This window comes from Dipodomys merriami, unplaced genomic scaffold (assembly GCF_024711535.1).
Source record: "Dipodomys merriami isolate MVZ:Mamm:240054 unplaced genomic scaffold, mDipMer1.0.p SCAF_14, whole genome shotgun sequence".
Classification (NCBI taxonomy): domain Eukaryota; kingdom Metazoa; phylum Chordata; class Mammalia; order Rodentia; family Heteromyidae; genus Dipodomys; species Dipodomys merriami.
The window spans coordinates 3,207,951-3,230,855 of record NW_027202715.1 but is presented as its reverse complement, the minus strand read 5'-3'; the positions used below and the strand labels follow the sequence as shown (position 1 = coordinate 3,230,855).

Genomic DNA, 22,905 nt, shown 5'->3' with positions numbered 1-22,905 from the left:
TAAGGCTACTGGTTACATCTTATTTTATTTCTTTACAAATTAAAGATGCATTGAAAAATAAACCAATGAGGAGAAATGAGAAGTCTAGAGCAGGAGCATCCTAGGCTGGGAGCAGGCAAGCCTGGCCAACAGTCCTAGCTCTTGTCCTGCCCCAGCCAATTGGGGATGGAAGAAAACTGTCAGCCCCTCAATCAATACCAAAGCCCAAGTGGTGTCCCAGCACAAGAGGACAGGGCTCCAGCGAGCTGTCTCTCCAACCCCCGACATGATGAAGCAATGTTTCCAGCGGGAGCTGAGTGGGATGTGAACTGGCTCTGTGAGGTATTGCAAGTTGATGATCAGGCTCCCTACAGAACCATACAGTGTTGGGGCTTCTCCAGCTCAAGATGGGGCTGGCATCTCTCCGGGGTATTAGTATACTTTGCAATTCAGTTCCCAGGCTCATTCTTCTCTGACAAGGTACTTCTCTTCACAGAGTGATCTCCAATCATTGCAAGGAAGAGAGTGCACACAGCGGAAGCAGCAAGAGAAAACTTATCAGCCACCCTCAGTAACTGCTTGGCTGCTGACCTCCAGGCCCCCAAAGGACCAACATTATTTCTCTACATCAGAGTCTGTTCCCAGCTCTTGTGCACCTGTATGTTTTATCCCTAATATAGGAAGTTGTTGAGCTAAATTCACCACCTCCTGTAGTAACCCCTGGGACCCCCCCCACTCTTTCCTGTGCCCCCTCCTCTTGGAGGCTGGTCCAAAGGGACACAATATTGCCAGTATCAGGGTGCCTTCAAACCCCCAACACTGAATCATATACAGTGAACTGAGAAACTACATTCATTACAACAGGATTAGCAGGAAAAGGAGGGCAGAGTGAGAAGTCAGGGACACCTTCCATCAGCAGGACATGACAGAATGGTAGCATACTTGAGCCCAGAAAGGTGTCTCCTTATATCCCCCCCTCCCTCCACAGAGACTGAGGTCAGCATACATGACTTATCAGATACGGAACTATCCCAATCCTCTGCCATCCCGGGGTACTTTCTGGAAGCTGGCCTGGGACCCTACATTATTTACCCACTTGCTTTAGCTCAGTAGCTGCCGAATTTCCTTGTGCATATGACAGAGAAAGTCCACATAAGATGCTCCCCCACTCAGGCTCTTGTCTTCCACCAGGAAGTGTTTGAACAGCATCTCCAGCTTGTCTTCTTGTTTCACCACGATCAACTATGGCCAGAACGTAGTTATGAGGCAGGACCAAAGGAAATGAAGCAGAAACCCCATGACCCAGTCATTCAGTTCACTCCCCACCCCCTTCCAGGGGAGGACTTGACAAGGCAAGAAGTCTAGGGTTCAGATCAGTGTTACCTTCATGTACCGTGATCTCTGTGCTCTTAAGCTATCAATGAGGCCTCGAACCTTATTTGACAGTGGATTATCCAGAATTGGCAGAACACTCTGAAACATAAAATTCATTCATCCTTATAATAAACTACTCTTGAGTTCAACAGAGGCAGAACAGATTCATGCATCATCTGAAACAAGCTTGAAAAGAATGACAGCACCCCTTCCCCACACTTCCCAATTGTCCCCTAATATATAAAGGGATCAGTACACTAATTTTATTGGCTCCCACTTCCATCACAAAGCATACTTTCACACCCATATTCTCCTTGACTCCCTTCCCTTACCAAGCCACTGGTGATCTGACTGAAGGAGGAGACGTTGAAAAGGCTCTGGACAACACCCTGTTGAACACTTGCTCCCACCCAGAGGAAGAGGTTGAGTCCATTCTCCAGCAAATATATGTCACCATTGCTTAAACGTTCTTCGGATGCTCGAACTGCTGGGGGTTCAGTGGTATTCTCAATAGGAGACTTTGTCTAGACCAAAACAAGAGGGCAAAATGTCAACAAGGACTAGAAGATACAACTGCCAAGCCCCAATCAGAAAGCCAAGTCCCTAGACACTACCCTTTCTGGGGTCTTCAGTAACTGTCAGTGTAAAATGTATATAAAACAAATTCTTTTATGTTCTTGGTGGTGGTGGTTTTTTTGCTTTTGGGTTTTTTTTGTTATTGTTTCTTTTTAGGGGGAGTTAAGGGTGATACAGAAAGGGAGGGAGAAGCCAGGGTGGCTCACGCCTATAATCCTAGCTACTCAGGAGGCTGAGATCTGGGATTGCAGTCAAAGCCAGCCTACGCAGGGAAGTTCATGAGACTTCCTATTTCCAGTTAACCACCACAAAACTGGAAGTGGAGCTGTGGCTCAAAGTGGCAGATTGCTAGATTTGAGTAAAAGAGCTCAAGGACTGAGTTCAAGCCACACACCCAATAACGACAAAGGGAGAGAGAGCAAGAAAGAAGGGGAGGGAAGAAAAGTAAACAAATGCAATCATGGTATTGGTTTGTACTATGTGGAAAATGAACTATGTGACTTAGGGACAAGAGGGGGAAACTAGGGGAATTCAAAGGAAGAGGTGACATTGTCCAAAAAAGAAATGTACTGTTTACTTGACATGAAATGGTAACACCACCTTAATAATAACAATAAAATTATATTTATAAACAAAACAGGTCAGGTGCTGGTGGCTCATGCCTGTCTGTAATCCTAGCTACTCAGGGGGCTGAGAGAAGAGGATCACAGTTCAAAGCCAGCCCAGCAGCAAAGTCTGTGAGACTCTTATCTCCAGTTAACCACCAGAAAACTAGAAGTGGCACTGTGGCTCAAGTGGAGAGTGCTTGCTTTAAGCTGCAGAACTGAGGGACAGTGCCCAGGCCCAGAGTTCAAGTCCCACAACCAACAAAAAATAAATAAAAATAAAAACAAAACACTTTAGTGTCAGATACAGATGTTAACCCTTCTTCATCCTTCTCAGAGGCCCTTTTCTCAGTTCAGTCTCCACTCCAACCCTTAATCGCACCAGTGGTAGGAGCCGAGGGTAGAAGAAGACATTGGTCTCAGCCACATCCATGGAAGTAACCAGCTGGCGGACATAGGCCCGGTCATCAGTAGTAACCTCAGCTCCAGGCTGCAGGATATCACTCTTCAACACACAGTTCAGGTAAACTGGGAGTAGCTTCATGCACTCAGGAAGGATCAGCTGAGTGATTTATTAAAATAAAATTTAATGAATAAGTCTCTTCCAAATGCAAAACTCTATCCCAACAATCTGTGCAGTAACATGCTTTCCCTACCTGTCCTGCAGAGGAGGGGCTGGCACAGTTCTTTCTGTAACAGGCCAGGATCTGAGCACACTGGGTAATGAGAGTGTCACGCACAGTCTTCACAGGGCTATTCAGAACACCACGGTATGCTGAATGGGAAGGGACATAGCAGTCACTGGTCTACCACCTGGTACATGTGCCATCCCCATGATCACACCTACCCAGGAGTGCTGATTCACTCACCATTTTGGACCTTTCAGCCCCAATTCCACCCTACCTTAACTCTTTCCTTACCAAACTTGGCCATGTAGTTGATGAGTGTGTCAGTCTCACAGTTTCGATACAAATCAGCCAGCTGGGTGCAGCAGTTCAGGGCTAAGTTGTGGATGCGGAGTCGACGCTGTCCTGCACAGCTAGTATAAAGCAGGGCACACTAGGAGAAGGGAGAAAGCAGGGATTCATACCTCATCCTTCTCAAGTCCACCTGTTCCTCATCCTCTTCCCAGAGAATAACACCCAGCACTTCCTCCCCAGTCTGTGCCTCCCGCGGGCCACCTGCAGGAGCGCTCCACTCTCTTCATTGAGCCGATCATCATGCTTGAACTCCACTGTCACTGTCTTGTCGCCATCCAGCCCTGCTAGCTCCACATCTGTTGTATTACTCATGTAGAAAGCTCCAAAGAAATCTACAGCACGGATACCTGAGGCCACAAGAGACAGGATGTGGGCTAAATTTATGACAGATGCCACTTGCCTTCCAACCCCCAACCTGCTCCTCCAACCAGGACTGACCAGTGCTCGTCCGGACTCGCATAACAGCATCAAAGCCAACAACCTTCTGTACATCACGACGTAAGTCACTCAGAAATCGTTCTTGGTCGTTTTCCACCTGTCCCCCCAAGGCCCACAGTAACATTATTGAGCACATAGCTTATGCCGTAGCCAGTCCCCTGCACTCCTCCTACTTCACAAGCCTATATAGTCATAGTAGTAAGAGTGAAGATGATAATCATGTTGATGATGACTGGGATAACTTTTAAGCACTTATAGACAAGGTCTAATTAATAAGCATTAAACTTCCACTTTGTAGATGAAAGAATAAAGGAGGGAGAAATCAAGTCATTTATCCTAGACCAGTAAGTGCAGGGAGCAGATGGACTTTAAGGCCCATGCTCCTTACTCTACACCTTAAGGGCTCACTTATTTTACACTTCACCACACAGTTCTTATTTATAAGTGAGTAACTAAAAGCCACTCCATGTATAAATGCATTCCCATTCCTGCTGCCATCAGCTGCCCAGAATTCTACACCTTACCTGAAAGCAAGCATATTTGTAGACAGAGCCACCAGTGAGCTGGGGCACAACAGAGAGTGTAGCCACATCCACATACTGGTTAGGGAAGAGGAAGAGGTCTACACAGCAGCCTTGGGCTACGCATTCTTTGGCCAGAGACTGATAGGCACCTGTCTGGGGCTGGAAGAGAGTCTGGAGAGGAGCAGAAGAAATGTTAAATATCTTGACACTGCCCTATTTAAGAACTGCTTATGTCATATGGGATACTAAAATACTTAGAAGACTTCAGATCTACTGATTGGGAGTTTGAATAGTAATAAACAACTGTTTTGTTGATCATGGGGCTTGAACTCAGGGCTTGGGCACTTCCTTGGGCTCTTTCACTCAAGGCTAGTGATGATACACCACCCTAAACCACAGTTCCACTTTGTTTTCTGGTGGTTAGTTGGAGATAAAGAGTGTCACAGACTTTCCTGCCCAGACTGTCTTCGAACCATGATTCTCACATCTCAGCCTACTGAGTAGCTAGTATTTCAGGTGTGAGCCACCAGTGTCCAACTTTAGAAAATTCTTTTTTTTTTTTTTGTCTTTTTTTTGGGGTACAGTCATGGGGCCTGAACTATGGACCTGGGTGCTGTCCCTCAGCTCTTCAGCTCAAGGCTAGCGCTCTACCACTTGAGCCCACAGCACCACTTCCGGCTTTTTTCTTTTTGCTTATGTGGTGCTGAGGAATCAAACCCAGGGCCTCAGGCATGCAAGGCAAGCGCTCTACCACGCTCTACCACGGAGCCACCTTCCCAGCCCTAGAAAATTCTTAAACAACAACAACAAAACAAAAACAAAAACACAGCAAAGTCCAAAGACTGAGATGGGCTAAGAGAGGTGTGGGAATATTGGAGCAGGCTGGCAGCCACAGAATGTCATTCGGTCCCTTTTGAAAAGCTAAGGGTGTTGGGAAGTCAGCACCTTTCTATTACAAAGCAATGGGAAATCTTCCCCCAACCTTCCAGTCCCACACCTTCTCCTTGTCTGTGTTGATCAGCTTTCTGTCGTCTCTGTTCTTCAGCTTCCCTGGGGCCTCTGCAATAGGCAGGGATGTGTGGAAAATAAACAGCTTCCCTGAACACTCAGCAGCCTAGGAAAAAAGACAGGACTACTTGTTCATTCTTTCCTTTATTTGCCCATTATTCATTCACTTCTCTCCTTGTCAATTATTAAGCACCAACTATGTCAGACAGACTAATTTACTGGACACTTATCAATCACTGAAGAAATGGAGGCTATTTTCAAGAGGGTACAATGGTGAGAAAAAAAGCAAGGCAGAGGTTAGGTTACCAGGGACTCCAATCTTACCTTCAGAGCCTCCATCCCAGCCTGGATAACTGGGGCAAATACTGTCTCTGTCTCTCTTGTGTCTGAAAACATTTCTGGAATTTGATCCAGTAAGCTGAAGAGGGAAATAATAGAAGACAACCAAAATTACCAACAAGACTTCAGCTGCCTCAGTCCTTGATTCCCTGAAGAGTTATCTGGCTCCTAGATTCTGAAAACTCCTAAGCCACAGCTCCTGTCCATCTATGAACCTCTCTATACAACTCCCTGGCTTTTTACCATTGTACTCTCCCCACTGTCTCTTTATCCCCACCAGCTCACTCTTACCTGGTGATAACTGCCCGAGACTCATTGATGTTGACCAAGAAGCCATCCAGCAGTGGCACAAACATGTCAGCCACATCAGATACAACCATCATCTGTGGTTGGGCCAATGAGCTCTTCACATTGTAGAAGTGGAGCACCTTATTGTAGGTGACAAAGCCAATTCGGATTGCTGACTCTTCTGCCCCGCCCTCCCTGTGGAAGGTGACACTGTTACAAGAAACTGTCCACCTTCTCCACCACCCACAACTTTGTGACACCAGTAGGCTTCAACTGTTCAGTCAACCCAGACACCCCACCATTAACCAGATGAAGCACCTCAGCTCTATAACTCTCACCTAGGTAGGTAGTCTAACAGTGACTTGAGCTCCTCACAGAGGAGCTTAACAAGACCAGTCCTAATGGCGTTGTAAGAGACATCAATCATGAAGATGAAGGCAGGAGGGCTGGGAATCTTATTGTTCTGCAAAAGAAGGAGACATTGGAGGCAAAGGAAAATGATAAGCAGAACAATTGGCTAGAGGCAGTTAGTATTGAAGGGGACAAAGAAGGGGGAGGCATGGAGTGATGATACCAGCAATTTTTAGCTGCCTCATCACCCTCCACCCACTGTGTCTGTTACTTTCTCTCACCTTGCAGTAATCTACAGTGGCCAGGAACTCATAAGAGCCCATGGATAGCTCAGGACGGTCGTAAGTATCCACACGCTTGCCAGTATGATCCAGATGCTGAAAATACTGGGGGGGAACTGTGGGGAGTATGTAGTATGTTACTCAAAGGTTCATTCTCACTTGCAAATCTGGTCCTAGCTGAGCTGTGCTCCATCACTCTATTGCCCTATGTCCCCATATGTACCCTACTTCCCCAACTCCTGAAAACTGGACCCCATTTACCTAATTAGAAAAAGAACAGTGAAGATGCAATCAAGACCTCCCCCCTGAATCCCAGCCTAGGTGACCATACCATCATTGATACAGCTGCAAAAGCAGCACTGGAAGCGCCTCCCTCCCTCAATGAACTGCATGAAGGGGCACATGTATGCTTTGCAGCGATTGCAGCGCAGAGGGCCAGATTCCCCATGGTCCACGACATACGGTGAAGCCTATGAAGCAAAGGGAAGGGGCTCAGACACAGAGGGAATTTATGGTGGGCTCAGATATGTGGCCACAGAAAAGGAAGAACACTGAGGAAGATGAGGATTGGCTCAGATATTTTGCCTAGGGAAGGAATACAGTGAAAATGACCCTAAGAGTATAAATTCCACAGTTCTTTCTTATGCCCCATTCTAGGACACATTTCTCCCTGGAAGAGAAGAGACTGTGAAACTGGCCAGGGACCGCCATGGACATATTGGAGAAACAAGGATTATCTAGGATTCCTGCTTCTAACTCTGTATTCAAATTCCCTCCACTCCACCCTAGGCATCTTGATTCTTGCTTTCTTCCTTAAATATGACTTCTCCCCTATTACCCACAGATTTCTGTTGATACCTACTATATCCTAGACAGATGTTATTCTACAAATAAGAGACCAAAGTTTAACTATCCTCACTGGAACCCAGAAAAAGAAGGACATGTACATTGTAGAAGCACCTTATTGTAGATGACAAAGCCAATTCGGATTGCTGACTCTTCTGCCCCACCCTCCCTGTAGAAGGTGACATTGTTGCAGAAACCCACCACATTCCCTCACTACCTATGACTTCAGGACGATGGTGGACTTCACTTGCACGTTCAATCCAGATATCTCATCATTAACCAAAGGAAGCACCTCAGCTCCACACCTCTCACCCAAGATAGTCTTTTTGTTTTGTTTGAGATAAGCAGCTTTCAAGAGCTCTTTTTTTCATGCTTGTTTCAGGTGAAGGACAGAATACTAGATCCTATTGTACCTTTTTTCTTTTTGTTTTTGTTGGTCGTGGGGCCTGAACTCTGGGCCTTGGCACTGTCCCTGAGCTCTTCAGCTCAAGGCTAGCACTCTAACCACTTGAGCACCCACTTCCAGCTTTTTCTGCTTAATGTGGTACTGAGGAATCGAACCCAGGGCCTCATGCCTGCAAGGCAAGCACTCTACCATTAAGCCACCTTCCCAGCAGCTACCTTTTTTCTTATATGCTGAGTATATAAGGAAAAGAAATGACCATGCAATGAGAGGGTTTTTTGTGGGGTTTTGTGTGTGTGTGTTTTTTTGTTTGTTTTTTGCCTGTCCTAAGGCTTGAACTCAGGGTCTGGACACTGTCCCTGAGCTTCTTTCGCACTGGGCTAGCACTCTACCACTTGAGCCACAGTGCCACTTCTAGCCTTTTCTGTGTATGTGGTACTGAGGTATCGAACTCAGGGCTTCATGTATGTTAGTCAAGCACTCTACCACTAAGCCACATTCCCAGCCCAATGAGAGGTTTTTATAACCTGCTGTCTCACCCTACAAGTTGGTATTGACTCTTTTATTTGTTTATTTATTTATTTTAATGACAGTACTATGGGGGCTAGACAGTACTAAGATGGCTTAGTGGTAGAGTGCTTGCCCTGCATGCATGAGGCCCTGGGTTCGATTCCTCAGCACCATATAAGCAGAAAAAGCTGGAAGTGGCGCTGTGGCTCAAGTGGTAGAGCACTTGCCTTGAGCTGACAAAAACAAAAAACAAAGACAGTACTAGGGCTTAAACTCAAGCACTCAGGGCCTCATTCTCTTGCTTAGCTTTTTTTTTTTTTTTTTTTGTTTTTTGTCGGTAGTGGGGCTTGAACTCTGGGCCTGGGTGCTGTCCCTCAACTCTTCAGCTCAAGGCGAGCGCTCTACCGCTTGAGCCACAGCACCACTTCCGGTTTTCTGATGGTTTATTGGAGATAAGTTTCATGGCTTTTCTTGCCCAGGCTGGCTTTGAACCTCAATCCTCAGATCCAGCCTAGGATTATAGGCATGAGCAATTGGCACCCGGCTTGGCTTTTTTTTTTAAGGTTCAAGACTGGGACTCGAACATAGTGTTCTCCTAACTGAGCCACTTCTCCCTTGGCTTTTTTGCTCAAGGCTGGTGCTCTACCACTTGAGCCACACCTCTATTTCTAGTTTTATTTATTTATTTATTTTATTGGGTCCAGTCATGGGGCCTGAACTCTGGGTCTGGGCACTGTCCCTCAGCTCTTCAGCTCAAGGCTAGCACTCTACCACTTGAGCCACAGCGCCACTTCTGGCTTTTTTTTCTTTTTGCTCATATGGTGCTAAGGAATCGAACCCAGGGCCTCAGGCATGCAAGGCAAGTGCTCTACCACTGAGCCACCTTCCCAGCCCCTATTTCTAGCTTTTTTTTTTTTTTTGGGTCCGGTCGTGGGGCGTGAACTCTGGGCCTGGGCACTGTCCCTCAGCTCTTCAGCTCAAGGCTAGCGCTCTACCACTTGAGCCACAGCGCCACTTCCGGCTTTTTTCTTTTTGCGTATGTGGTGCTGAGGAATCGAACCCAGGGCCTCTGGCATGCAAGGCAAGCGCTCTACCACTGAGCCACCTTCCCAGCCCTATTTCTAGCTTTTTTACTTGGTAAAAAATTTGTATGCTCGGGTTGGTTTTGAACTATGATCCTCAGATCTCAGCCTCCTGAGTAGCTAGGATTATCAGTTTGAGCCACCAGGAAGAGCTTGGACATCCTGCCTCTTTTCATATAATTTGTTTCTCCTATGAACTCTGGCACCACATAGCAATTTCTTGGGTTTTTGGGCTCACCATTGCCATTCCCTTCAGGCATGGAAGAAAGCTACAACTCCATCCTTGTAATCAAAAGATCTTCTAACATGCCAGACAGAATCACACCTAGGAAGAAGTAAGGATTCCCCACCATCCCTCCCTTTCATTACATTCTAGCCCCTTGTCTGACTCACCTCCTCTGGGGGCAGACTTGCCAGTGGCTTGATGACAGCTGCCAGGGGCACCTGAGCCTGCTTAGCCATGTCAGATGTACAAGGTATATTATAGGATGTACATCGGATGTATCGAGGACTTGCATTACCTGAAGGAAGAGGTAGAAGACATGATTCAGGTCACAGAATCTCTCTGGATACCAGCTCTCTATTGGTGGTTCACCTGAAATCGTTGATAAGGGAACTGCTCTCTGTTAAAGACTGACAGTAGCCTCATCCACAGCTTATAACCTTAGAGAAGAAGCCCCTACAGGAAGGAATGTTCTCCTCACCTTGGTCTTTCACCAGGAAGTTGGTGGTAACTAAGGGTGGCACCTGGCCCCGTATACCAGTAACAAATGGCTCTGAACCCCGGTTGTTCCTGTCATCTTCAATGACCTGAATCTGTGAGGAAGAAGTGAAATGAGTGAGGGCACAGAAGAAAAGGGAAGTGTTGTCAGGTCCCAGAGGGTCAGGAGAAAGACAGGCTAGAGCTGCAGCACAGAAACTATTTGCCAAAGAACACCTCAGTCACGAAGCCTGCTCTCCCTCTAGAGACCAAATCTAATGCAACCATATTAATCTACTCTACAGCCAGCTGCCACATTGAGAATGGGCTTCTTGATGAAACCCTCTCACTCCAAGTCGATGATGAGCACTTTCTTCTTCCTCCCAATCTATGAAAACTCTGATCACTGACCATCAAACATGATTAGCTGCCACTCCCCTCCCCCATCTAGCCTTCTCCCTCCTCTCCCCAAGAGACATTAAATCAGAACAGGAAAATAGACAACAATTACCATGTAAAAATGAATCTACCTAGAATGGCTCTATACTCAATGACATTAACAAGGGACATGTGAGGAGAGAATTAAACAGCCAGAGATGATTGGGTAAGGTGAGGAAGCAGATGCTGCCTTCCTTTCAGGTAAGCATCAGTGGGGATATACAGAAGAGGGTAAGTACCCGGTCCTCAGAATGCTCCCATCCCCTTCCCCCTCCTTGACTTTTTGACAGACACAATAAAGGGCAGGTGGGAAAGGATATGCAAAGCTGGTAATCAGATCCTTGTGAAGGCTGATGACCTTAGGTCAATTACTTCAAGATGAGTTTGGTAAAACCAGAAAAAAAAAAAAAGGCAATTGACACTGTATCCCACAGCAGAAAGGTTGAACTTTATAAATATTCCAGAGTCAGAAACTCTCCAGATGATAAAATGGCCCACATTTTTCCAAACCAGCAGTTCCTTCCCCTGTAAGAAATGCTAGTTTGAGATATTATGAACCTGTATATTAGTAACCACCTACACAAATGTTTCTATACAACAGGCTGTAGACAAACCATCCCAAACTAGAAGGCTCATGTCTGTCCTGTTCCATTATGTCACATATAAGCTCCTGGAGGAGCCAGCAGGACTAAAACTAAAGCTTAACATGAAACCTAGCTCTCCCTTTAGAGTCTGACCATCTACCATCCATACTTAAGGTACTGCCAACAGCTTGCTACCTCTTTAGCAGATGGTGATTTGAGGCATGCATATCCTTCAGCGTGTAAACACAAAGATCTAGAAGGGTTAAGGGAAGCGTTTGGAGAGGGATGGACATGGTGGATGAGGTGAAGATGAGGTCATAGGCATGCATGGGTGGCAGTAACACAGGGATGACACGCGCACACACACCCACCCCCTGCACTTACTGGACTAGGAATGGCATCAGGGTCTATTCTGTGCCTGGTTTTCTGCTGAGGAGGCAGCTCATTGAGTTGCTTTTAGTGTTTTAATAATAAAGGCAGCAGGGAAACACAGGGAGGGAGACAAAAGAACAAGAGGTAGATGTTACTTCTCTCAACCCTGCTTGAGTTAGACAAGAGCTGGAGCCCAGCTCTGACAGCTGGAATCAGGCCCTCTCTAGAGTGGAAATTCCAAGTCTTTGGGCCCAACACAGAGGTCAATAGCTGAGACTATGATAGAGCAAGATCAGAAACAGAAGTAATCAGGAGGCAAGCAGGCACTCTACAGGGACTGGTTGAGTGGGAGAAACCCTAAGGAAGAAGAGGAATGTCCCCTCTGAAAGGCCAAACCTCCCATCTAAGGACTCTTCTGGTGCTCAAAGTAGCCTTCCTTGCATCCAATCAGACTCCTTCCCACTGTGGAGGAGAGAATAGGAAGGGTTGCTCAATTCTATTGGGTATCCCTTAGTCAACAGGCTCTTTCATTATGGTGGATCCCAAAGGAAGAGGGAAGAGAACAGAATGGAATATGATAATGGCTAAGCATGGTGAGGTAACTGACAGCAATGTCACAGACAGGATATAGCCTCTACTTAGTAATTCTCCATCCAAAGTTGGATAGGGAAGGCCTAGGGATTCTGATGACTCTAAGAGTGAAAATCACCTCTTCTTGTGAGAAGCAGCTTCCTCGGTGGGACTTCATAAACACTTATCTCATATACTGCAGATTGCTCTTCCCATCTACACAGCAGGGATCTACTGACTGAAAATACTGGGGACGTTCTCCTTCAACATTATCCAAAAAGCAGCAGAGAGGAACCAGTGAAGCTATCTGGCTTCACATCTAATACCAAAGAGTAACCACCTGCTATACTTAATAGGAAGAATGTTGTCCTATTAGCTCAAAGGGAAAAAGACCCAGCCACTATTCCACAGAAGAGCAAAAGTGACCATACCACATATGTCCAATAATGACAGTACACAGCACTCAACCCAGAACTCTTACTGATATTGAAGAGCATTCTTGGCTTCCCTTTATCCCCTGGGCAACTCTGGAATCAAACTGCCTCTAAAAGATTTCTGGAACTTCAAATTCTAGTTCAGAGAGTCAAAAATTATACATAGTTTCTGGGCTGGTAAAAAGATGAAAAAAAAAAAAAAAGGAGGGGGGAATGATTCTCAGAAAATGCTAGATAAACATCTCACCTAGATCAACCTGCTTCTCTGGAAGACACAAAGCCTTTCTCTTGGACCACAAGCATCTACTTACAGGACTGGGGATGGCATCAGGGTCCAGGCGCTTAGGAGGCAGTGGCTGAGGAGGCCCTGGCTGGCTGCCAAATGTGGGTGTTGCAGGGTAGGGGCTTCCATAATTGGCCTGAGGGCTCCGGGCTGGTCCAAAGGAACCTGAGAAACAGGCACAAAGTTGATAATCTCAAAATTCCCTTCTTGTCTCTTCTTAAGGAACCATGGAAATAACTACAGACCTATGAAACACAGAACTATAAGATACACCAATGCCTAGTAAAGTCATTCAAAGGAAAGATATACTATTTGAACTGAAAGAATGACTTATAAGCCCCACATTTCAGTACCCCCAAGTGTCCATTTAATTCATCAGATAGCAAACAAAAAACAAAAACCACTTTACTAACTAATTGAAGCCACTGGTGATAGTCAGACTCTGGGGAAGAAACAACTTACCATTTTGTTGCAGCTGATAGCCTGGCTGCTGTGGGGAGTGCATAGGTGGTAGTGGTCCTGGGTGCCCAGTAATCTGGGTGCCCGGGGTCAGAGCTTGAGGAGTTGAGGACACATGGTTGGGTTGGCTCACTGGTGGACCCCCAAAATCCTGCCCAGGCAGGAGTGGACCAGTCATTGAAGGCATCCGAGGACCCCCTGAAGCTGGGGAGGTGAAGTTGGAAGCCAGTGGTGGGGCAGATCGCTGGGGAGGCAGAACTCCAGGAGGTCCTTGGGCCTGGCTAAGGGGAAGAGCCTGGCCCTGAGGATAAGAGCCATATGGACCAGAGTTAGGGAAACTTCCTGAGGCTGAGGCCAGTGGTGTTGGTAGGCCTGAAAGAGAAAAATCAAGTCAGGAGCCTGGTCATTCTGCCTCCTTGTTCAGCACATGATTTCACTTCCCACAAGATGGTTAGTCATAACTGTCCTATCACCTGGGATTCAAAGAGTCATAGGAAAAATAAAAAGGTAATAGAAGGAATTTAGGCATATCCCCTTCTGAAAAGAAGGGGATAGTAATGTTCCTGTGATCCCTGTAACTTACCATAGCCCAGCCCTGAAGGGGGAGGGACTGGGGCCACAGCACCACTGATCTGCATTCCCGCCAGCTGGGCAGTCACCTGCCCACTTGTTGGGGGAGGGCCATAAGGCTGAAGCAGGGCTGGCTGGCTGACCACAGGGGCCAATGGCGACCCAAATTGCTGAGAGCCAGGGAGCCTATAAAGAGCAGGAAACAGAGGTAAGAATGGACTGGGATATTCTTTGAAGCTAGCAAGAAATACACATCATACAGGAAGTGGGATGTTTGTAAGTCAATTATATTCTTGAGTATCTACAAAGATATGACTTGTGGAAAACCTTATTTTCCATGAGGTCCATTCAATAAATATATGCCAAGCACTCTCTAGTCAAATACTATTTAATTTGATAGGTAAATTATTGCCACTTCTACCTCAGTTCTATGGTTGACAAAAGGCCTAAATTTTGTAATCCAAACTTTGAAGTTGAAAGAGGAAGCACATGCACACAACAAGCACTTAAGGAATTTTCAGGGAGTGGTAGTACATAAGTGTAATCCCAGTCCTTGGCAGGTGTGGCAAGAGGATTTAGAGTTTGAGGCCAGCCTACATAGTGAGATCTTACTTAAAATTAAAAAAACAAATAAAGGGGCTGGGAGGTTGGCTCAGTGGTAGAGAGCTTGCCTCGCATGCATGAGGCCCTGGGTTCAATTCCTCAGCACCACATAAACAAAAAAAAAGCCGGAAGTGGCGCTATGGCTCAAGAAGTAGAACACTAGCCTTGAGTTGAAGAGCTGAGGGACAGCACCCAAGCCTGGAGTTCAGGCCCCACAACTGACAAAAAAATAAAATAAAAGAATAATAAATAAATAAAAAAGTAAGAGCAAACAAATGTAATTTGATTGTTCAACTTATAAACCAAAATATTTATTACTTTCTCCTGGGGCAAATGTTAGAAGAATCTATAAGATCAGAGACACAAATCAGCCAGCCAAGCACCAGTAGCTCACACTTGGAATCCTAGCTATTTAGAAGACTGAGATCTGAGGATCAGGGTTCAAAGCCAGCCTGGGCAGGAAAGGCATGAGACTCTTATCTCCAATAAAAAACTCAGAAAACCAGAAGTGGCACTGTGGCTCAAGTGGTATAGCACTAGCCTTGAGCTGAAGAACTGAGGACAGCGCCCAAGCCTAGAGTTCAAGCCCCACAACTGACCAAAATAAAAAAAAAGAAACAAATCAGCCAAATCTGGCCTTTGAACTAACTGAAAGGAAGAAGTTCTCTATCTCAGAAAAGGCCTAGAGAAATGACAAATCAATTAGCATTGGGTCTACCTAGCAATACTTTGTTACTTGAATAGCCACATTGGATGATTAAATATAAAAAAGTCATTCCAATAACACTTTGAACAAACTCAAAGCAAAAGCATATGGGTGTTTTACACTGACATTACTGCAGATATCAACAACACAGGACATTATACATAAAGGCTCCTTTGGGGACTTCAGGAATTAATCAATTCATCATGACAGTAGTCTCTTTTTTTTTTTTTTTTGAGTCCGGTCATGGGGCCTGAACTCTGGGCCTGGGTGCTGTCCCTCAGCTCTTCAGCTCAAGGCTAGCTCTCTACCACTTGAGCCACAGCACCACTTCCGGCTTTTTTTTTTTTTTTGCTTATGTGGTGCTGAGGAATCGAACCCAGGGCCTCGGGCATGCAAGGCAAGCGCTCTACCACTGAGCCACCTTCCCAGCCCTGACAGTAGTCTCTTAACAGTGAAATTCTTCCAGCCATATTCTATCTCTACTAAACAAACTAGTACTTTACATTTTATCCTCTCCCATTTGTCCTTAATACTAATTCATTCAATTATCCATTCATTCAAATACTATTCTCTTCAACTACTTTTTACTTCTTTTTCCTTTTTTTTTTGTGGTATTGGGGAGAAGCTGGGGATCAAATCTAGGGTCTTGAGCATGCCAGGCAAGCGCTACCACTGAACTATACCTGCTCCAGTACACAAATATATAACCATCTAAAATAAATAAATAAATAACCAGGGATGCTAGAAGTGCAGTTCAGTCATAGAGCACTTCAAAAGCATACATGAGACTCTGGGTTTGATACCCAGAGTGAAAACAAAACCAAAATCAACTATGATAGATATAATCTAAATGACCACCAATGAAAGACTGGATAAATGAAATATTATATATCCATACAATGAATTATTAGCTAGCCATTAAGAGGAATGAAGTAGTGATAAATGCTACAACACAGATTAGCCTTGGAAACAGAGTAAGTCAGCTATAAATATCACATAGTATATAATTCGATTCTTATTTAAGGTCTCAATAGGAACTCTATGCTAGCACTCTTCCCACTTGAGCCATACTTCCAGTTCTAGCATTTTGCTGTTTAGCTAGAGATAAAAGAGTGTCTTGGTAGCTGGGTGCCAGTGGCTCACACCTGTAATCTTAGCTACTCAGGAGGCTGAGTTCTGAGAATAATGATTCAAAGCCAGCTCAGACAGGTAAGTTTGTGAGACTCTTATCTCCAATTAATCACAGAAAAAGCCAGAAGTGGAGCTGTAGCTCAAGTGGTAAAAAGTAAGCAAGTGAGCAAAAAAACTCAGGGATAGCACTCAGGCCTTGATTTCAAGCCTCAGGGCCAGCACAAAAAAAAAAGGACTTGGGACTGGAAATGTGGCTTAGTGGTAGAGTGCTTGCCTAGCATGCATGAAGCTCTGGATTCAACTCCTCAGGGCCACATAAACAGAAAAGGCCAGAAGTGGTGCTGTGGCTCAAGTGGCAGAGTGCTAGCCTTGAACACAGAGAGGCTCAGGGACAAAGCCCAGGCCCTGAGTTCAAGCACAAGGACTGGCAAAAAAAAAAAAAAAGTCTCTTGGATTTGTCTGCCCCCAACCTCCAATCAGCAGATCTCAGATTACAGGTATGAACTACTAGTGCCTGGCACCACAGTTCTACTTTTTAAATTATTTACCAAAACCCAAGATAAGATGACTTCCCTGCTGTAATGTACTTTAATGCAAAGAGGGGTTTATCAAGTCACTGAAGCTTTCATTTAGTGCTTCTTTGAGTATCTCTTGTTTGACTGGTCAAGCCAAACTTAATCAATCAGTCCTATTAAGTGCCTCATCTGAAAGGGAGAAGTTGGAGAGACATAAATATACCTGAAATCCTCCTTGCAATTCTCACTTAGGTCAGCAGCAATGCACCCATTTTTGAAGATTATGTCTAGTAAAGAAAACTCAAAAAAAAAAAAAAAAAACCCTCCAAGTTCACATAAAGAGAGCCCAATGCCAGTGGCTTATGCTTATAATCCTAGCTACTCAGAAGGCTCAAATCAAGGACTACAGTTCAAAGCCATTCTGGGAAGACAAATTCCAGAGACTCTTATCTCTAGTTAACTAGCAAACAGCTGAAACTAGAGGTGCGACTCAATGGTAGAACACCAGTCTTGAGTGAAAAACTTAAGCTTGAATGGGAAGCTCTGAATTCAAGCCCCAATACTGGTATATGTGTCGGCACCTGTGTGCGGCATGCTCAATGTGCACACACATCCCAAAGAAAAAAATGATGAAAAAAAGGATAAAGACCCTGATAATCTTAACCTTTCCTCTTCCATGAGACAAATTTTATGAGTATGTGAATCCAAGTACATACCTTTGCAAGTGAACAGTGGAACTTGGCCCATTCTGTACATCACCTTGGCTAAATTGGCCATATGCAGCCTGGCCACAAGGGGCTGATGCTGTTGAGGCTGGAGGTACCCCTGAGGAAGGTGGGGCTCTTGACACACCTGAGGGTAAAGGACAGAAACTAAATTATTGTGAAATAACTTTCTACACTCTGAGCCAGGAAGGCACAGCAAAACATTAGTAAGTTTGGATTCTCACTGACTCAATTCTAACACCATGCAACTGTAGTTACAACAGTATCGAAACATGGATGTCCAACAGAGACCCTTAATTCTCACACAGGTATACTTGGATATAGCTGTAGCCAGAGCCATAACAATACAGGGTATTCCTACAATCTCACTCAATCTAGTAAAATCTAGTGTTCTAACTCTTAAGAAGAACTGAAGTCTTTTAAGGAAAAAAAAACTTACTCCACAATTCAGAATTTGGAAGCATATTTGAGAAAGATGTATAGAAGATAACAAAGTAATATACTGAACTAGGCTACAAGAAAGAAAAGCTCTCTCTTTTTTTTTTTTTAAGATCTGGAGATTGAACTCACATCTTTATGCATACTATGCAAACTAGGCAAGTGCTCTACCACTGAGACAAACCCCCAACCCCAAGATAAGCATGTCATAGGGAGACTGTTCTGCCACTTTCTTCTTCATACATTTTATATATCCTAACCATATCCTATTCATCCACTCCTAAGGATGGAAACTTCCAAAATCACATGCATGGTTCAGGAGGATTCTCATAGGTCAGACTTTGTTCTCCACAAGTGTTCAGCCAGGACAGTTCATTGATGCTGCCACCTACATTCTCATAAAAGCTCCATTCACTCCATCCATCAGAGAAGTGAAGGAAACTACTTCTACTACCCTTAGCCTTCCTTTCCACATGAAATCCAGGTAGAAAGTGATTAGCTACTTGCCAAATCATTTTTAAAATGTTGCTGACCTTGGTTCATTTTTTTTTTGTCAGTTGTAGGGCTTGAACTCTGGGCCTGGGTGCTCTTCAGCTGAAGGCTAGCACTCTGCCACTTGAGCCATAGCGCCACTTCCAGATTTTTCTGCTTACGTAGTGCTGAGGAATCGAACCCAGAGCCTCATGCATGCAAAGGAAAGCACTCTACCACTGAGCCACCTTCCCAGCCCTTGGTTCAATTTTTTTCTTTTGCTCTGCCCTCAGTAGAGATCACACACAGAATCTGCCTGAATGGAACTCAATCTGAACTTGCTCACTAACCAAGACAGAACTAGATAACTTTTTTCTCAATAACAAAGTTCTCTCTTCAATGTCAAATTCCATTTTGATAAGTCAGAACTTGACAAAACAGAGGTGGACTCTGTCCAACCAAAGTCCCAACACAGACTAAAGCTCTTCTGAAGAACTGAAAACTAATTTTACTATGTCACTGATTTTATTTTTCATAGTTATAATTAAAATGGTAATCATTTCTTTTTCAGTCTTATCTATGATTCCTTGGCATGTTTTTTTTTCCTAGAACCCTTTACAGAATCTACTCTCTTAAACAGCTTAAAAGTTTAGGATGCCTGGGCTGAAGGTATGGCTCAAGTGGTAGAACACTAGTTGAGCAAGCTACCCAAGCAGTCTCGAGGCCCTGAGTTCAAACCCCAGTAACGACCAAAAATCAAAACAATTTTCAAAAATGCCTTCTGGGCAATCTACTGAGTACATAGCTGTTCTGAAAAATTAACAGAAGTCAAACACTTGGGGGTATCACGTATAGCTCAGTGGTATAGCATGCTTAGTATACTACACACAAGGACCTAGGTCCTATGCCTAGTGCACATACACACACACATACACAATAAAAACCTAATGAAACACCAATCTAATGTAACACTGGGTTATTTCTTATTTCCCTGGTATTACAGAGTATATAAGAAAAGGAGGAAACTCAATCAAAGGAAAAGAAGTGACATTATAAAAAAGTATGAGACGTACCAAAAATGAGGCACACAAATATACTTCATCCCAGAATTATTTATAGGCAGATGCATCCCAGAGTCATTAAAAGAGCCAATATAAGGTATTCATTCTCTCTCTCTCACCCCCTCCATATATATATATTTGTGTGCGTATATATGAGATAAATGACTTCGGGGAGACCTTAGGCAACAGGAACTACAGAAGCTGTGACCACAACCCTTCCATTTGGCTCTTAACAATACAGCTAGGTGAGGCTGTATAGGGTGACACCTTCAGGAAGTGAGCTGCCAGTCAACCAAGATATGCTACCATTAGATGTCTTAAGATAGAAACAGTCACCCACATTAAAATGTGGACAGACTGCTCACACAATTCTCAGATTCAGAGAGCCAGAATAATGCTCCTCACTTCCAGTCCTTAAGCACCTTTGCTAGAGTGATACGGTCTGAGGACTGCTGATTCCTTTTTTAGCACAGAAGAAACTTGGAAACATACCTTGAGGAGGTGTCTGCTGATAGCCTGGCACTGGGCCATTATAGGCTCCATAGTGAGTAGGAAGGGCTGTTGATCCTGGTTGCCCACCATAACTGGACTGATGATATCCTGGGTAGATGGGCTGGGGCTGCTCAAATGGTGGCACAGGTGGAGCTGACTGGTTGACACTCATTATGAGAGCATCCCCAACTTGCTCTCACCTATTAGATGAAAGAGAAAAAGAAAAATTAGTCAAAACAAGCTTTGTAAAGAAAAAGCACCTAAACAGAATAGGCAGTAGAGATTAAAAAGGGATTGACCTTATCAGGCAGTGATCAGCTTAATCATTCTTAAGACACAGGATCTCAGTAATTTTCTTCTCTGCCAGTACCTAGGTGCTTTCCTCAAAGCAAGGATTTTGTTGCTGTGAACCTGATGCTGTATCACTGCCAAGAGAGTATACATTTCAACTTCATAAAGACCCACTGGAACAGAACAGTGGTCTATATTCCCTGGTGGTATGATTTCTAGTGTTCAGTCACACAAGGACTCCTGTGACTGGTAAACTACCAGGATGTTACAGGTAAGTGGAACAATAGTTCTACTCTTTATTCATTCTCTCTAGCATCATTCACCGATTAATTCAATAACTGCTGAGTACTTTCTAGAGCAGTAGTCATTTTCAATCATTCAAGCTAAAAGTTGAAAATGACCTACTAAAATTCTTCCCTGTCAAAAGAAAACCTTTTATTGTGTGTGCCAGTACCAGGGCATAAACTCAGAATTTCTCATTCTCTTTTGCTCACAGTTGGTGCTCTACCACTTGAGCCACACCTCCAGTTTGGCATTTTGCTAATTAATTCAAAATGGGGTCTCAGACTTTTCTGCTCAGGCTGACTCAAACCTTAATCCAGATCTCTGCCTCCTGAGCAGCTAGGATTATAGGTATGAGCCACTGGTGCACAACTCACACAAACTTTAGAGTAACTAACTTAAAGAAATTATATTCTTCAGCTAAACTATAATAATCCACATGCTACTACAACCCTAGTCTTCCCATTCAGAATGGACAGATAGCCCACCAATACCGGTGGCTAATGCCTGTAATCCTAGCTAATCAGGAGGCAGAGATCTGAGGATCACAGTTCAAAGCTTGCCCAGGCAAGAAAGTTCAGGAGACTCTGATCTACAGATAATCACAAAATGCTAGAAGTGTGGCTAGAGCTATGGCTCTAGTGGTAAGGTGCTAACCTTGAGCAAAACAAGATCAGGGACAGTACTCAGGCTCTGAGTTCAAACTCCAGGACAGGCGCACAGACACAGACACACACAGACACACACATACAGAGTGAAGCATTAAGATTACCAAATGTGAAGAATACCTGAAATCTCTAGCAAAGCAATAGATTAGAACTGAGTTCAGACAGATTTAAAAAAAATCTTCACAAATTCCAGGTAAACAGTTCAAGGATTTGTAACAACGTAAGATTTTATGTAAAAGTTCATTGGTCCCACATCCCTCAGGCAGGAGATTATGATTGGTCTAAATCCCAATGCACTTCAACTCTCCTGCTTCAGCTCTCCTTAAAAGCTTTATATGATTGTAGGCCACTATTAAAATTACTACAACCTTACCCAACAACAAAAAGGATGTGTTAGTGGGCCTTTTAAGAGTCCTGCCAAGACTCACATCCACTCTGGACAGCCTTATCATTCTAATTATGCTGTATACCGGAGGGGTCCAGGAAGTAGGAGACCTCACAGGTGCTGCAGTGGAACAATGGGCCTCTCCCCTTTGCCAGGAAGGGCCATCTTGACTAGAAAAGCTGAGCTACTCTTGTGGACTAGAACCCTTGAAACTCAAAGCCATCTCAGGAGATGTTTTTTCCAAACCCTAAACCTTACACAGGTCACCGATATTAAGCTTGACTGCTGTCACTTCCCTTTTATCTTCCAAGTCAGGAGGGAGAGAAAAGGACCTTCTCTCTAGAAAATAATCCTCCTCTCTCACACACAAGAGACTCATGAGCTTGGAGTCCAACTCGTCTGTACTTCTTTCGAGGTGGACGAGTGGAGGGTGACAACTCTAGGAGGCGGGGTAAGCTATCCACAACTCTGAAAGTGGCCGAGCCGGGGGACCTGGGAGTGCCAGGCAGCAAGACCGAGAAGCAAAGTCGGCTTCCCCGGCCACGATGAGAGGCAGGGCCTTGTCCACTGTGCATTAGATACGAGCGTCGGCCCCATTCCACAGGCTCGGGGAAGGAGGCGGGAGCCGGAACGTGGGCCCGGAGGTGAAGGGAGGGTGGGTCTAGCAATGATCCAAGGTGGTGGACGCATGAGACCAGAGTCTCTCCAAAAACTCCGCCCGCAGAATTACTCCCTTCCTCCTAAAACCCGAGTCCAATGTGGCAAGTAATACCCCGGCCTCGCCTCTGCATTCCGACCCACCTCCCAAGCTCCCGAATGCCACTCCTCACCCGGCTCCAGATCCAGGTTCGATTTCGTTCCTAACGTCAAGGTTCCCAGGCTCCACTTCCGGTTCCGAGAGGGCCGTCGTGCGTCGCCCCCGGAAGTCCCGCCCCCACGCTCCAGGACTAGCCACACCTTCTGCCACGTCGGCAGTAAGCACACATTCGGAGAACCCGGATGCTGCGCATGCACAAATTTCCTTTCCGTTCGTGGGTTTCTCTGGGGAGGCTCCGCCGAGATTTGTGCTTGTTTTTGTTTGTCTTTTTCAGATGTCTTGGTCACTTTATGGCCTTTTCAAGTGAGCTGGACAAGATCCCTCCC

At 44.9% G+C, this 22,905-nt stretch overlaps 1 protein-coding gene and 2 long non-coding RNA genes across 5 annotated transcripts; 2 read left to right on the top strand and 1 right to left on the bottom strand.

Moving 5' to 3' along the window:
* On the bottom strand, positions 1-22,681 carry Sec24c (SEC24 homolog C, COPII coat complex component). 3 transcript variants are annotated; one of them, XM_070020578.1, is made up of 24 exons: positions 22,593-22,681; positions 20,137-20,336; positions 17,666-17,801; positions 14,008-14,180; positions 13,428-13,796; positions 12,994-13,130; positions 11,691-11,759; positions 10,289-10,400; positions 9,978-10,105; positions 7,075-7,213; positions 6,744-6,859; positions 6,450-6,574; positions 6,115-6,306; positions 5,809-5,902; positions 5,474-5,590; positions 4,477-4,647; positions 3,953-4,049; positions 3,716-3,861; positions 3,455-3,593; positions 3,191-3,309; positions 2,917-3,096; positions 1,686-1,877; positions 1,363-1,452; positions 1-1,221 (listed from the first exon to the last, which is right to left on the bottom strand). In XM_070020578.1, exons 2-24 carry the CDS (start codon positions 20,306-20,308, stop codon positions 1,081-1,083), a joined length of 3,354 nt encoding a protein of 1,117 aa, XP_069876679.1. In that variant the 5' UTR covers positions 20,309-20,336; positions 22,593-22,681; the 3' UTR covers positions 1-1,080. The 3 variants fall into 3 exon arrangements, with proteins under 3 accessions (XP_069876679.1, XP_069876680.1, XP_069876681.1); XM_070020579.1 differs by having other exon boundaries at positions 22,564-22,642; XM_070020580.1 differs by lacking the exon at positions 11,691-11,759.
* Positions 553-2,025, top strand: LOC138825907 (uncharacterized). Its single transcript, XR_011371529.1, has 2 exons — positions 553-637; positions 1,690-2,025. It is a non-coding gene; the product is annotated as an uncharacterized lncRNA (long non-coding RNA).
* On the top strand, positions 6,302-7,593 carry LOC138825908 (uncharacterized). Its single transcript, XR_011371530.1, has 3 exons — positions 6,302-6,453; positions 6,751-6,803; positions 7,401-7,593. It is a non-coding gene; the product is annotated as an uncharacterized lncRNA (long non-coding RNA).
* Positions 22,682-22,905: the final 224 nt, after the last annotated feature.

Bases quoted from the DNA above. Each gene is read 5' to 3' on its own strand.
- Sec24c (XM_070020578.1), bottom strand. From the start codon at position 20,308: ATGAGTGTCAACCAGTCAGCTCCACCTGTGCCACCATTTGAGCAGCCC. The intron at 13,131-13,427 runs GTAAGTTGTTTC...CCTGTTTCTCAG, and splicing joins CTATCAGCTGCAACAAAATG to GTTCCTTTGGACCAGCCCGG. The intron at 10,106-10,288 runs GTGAGGAGAACA...CTCTTCCTTCAG, and splicing joins CTTCCTGGTGAAAGACCAAG to GTAATGCAAGTCCTCGATAC.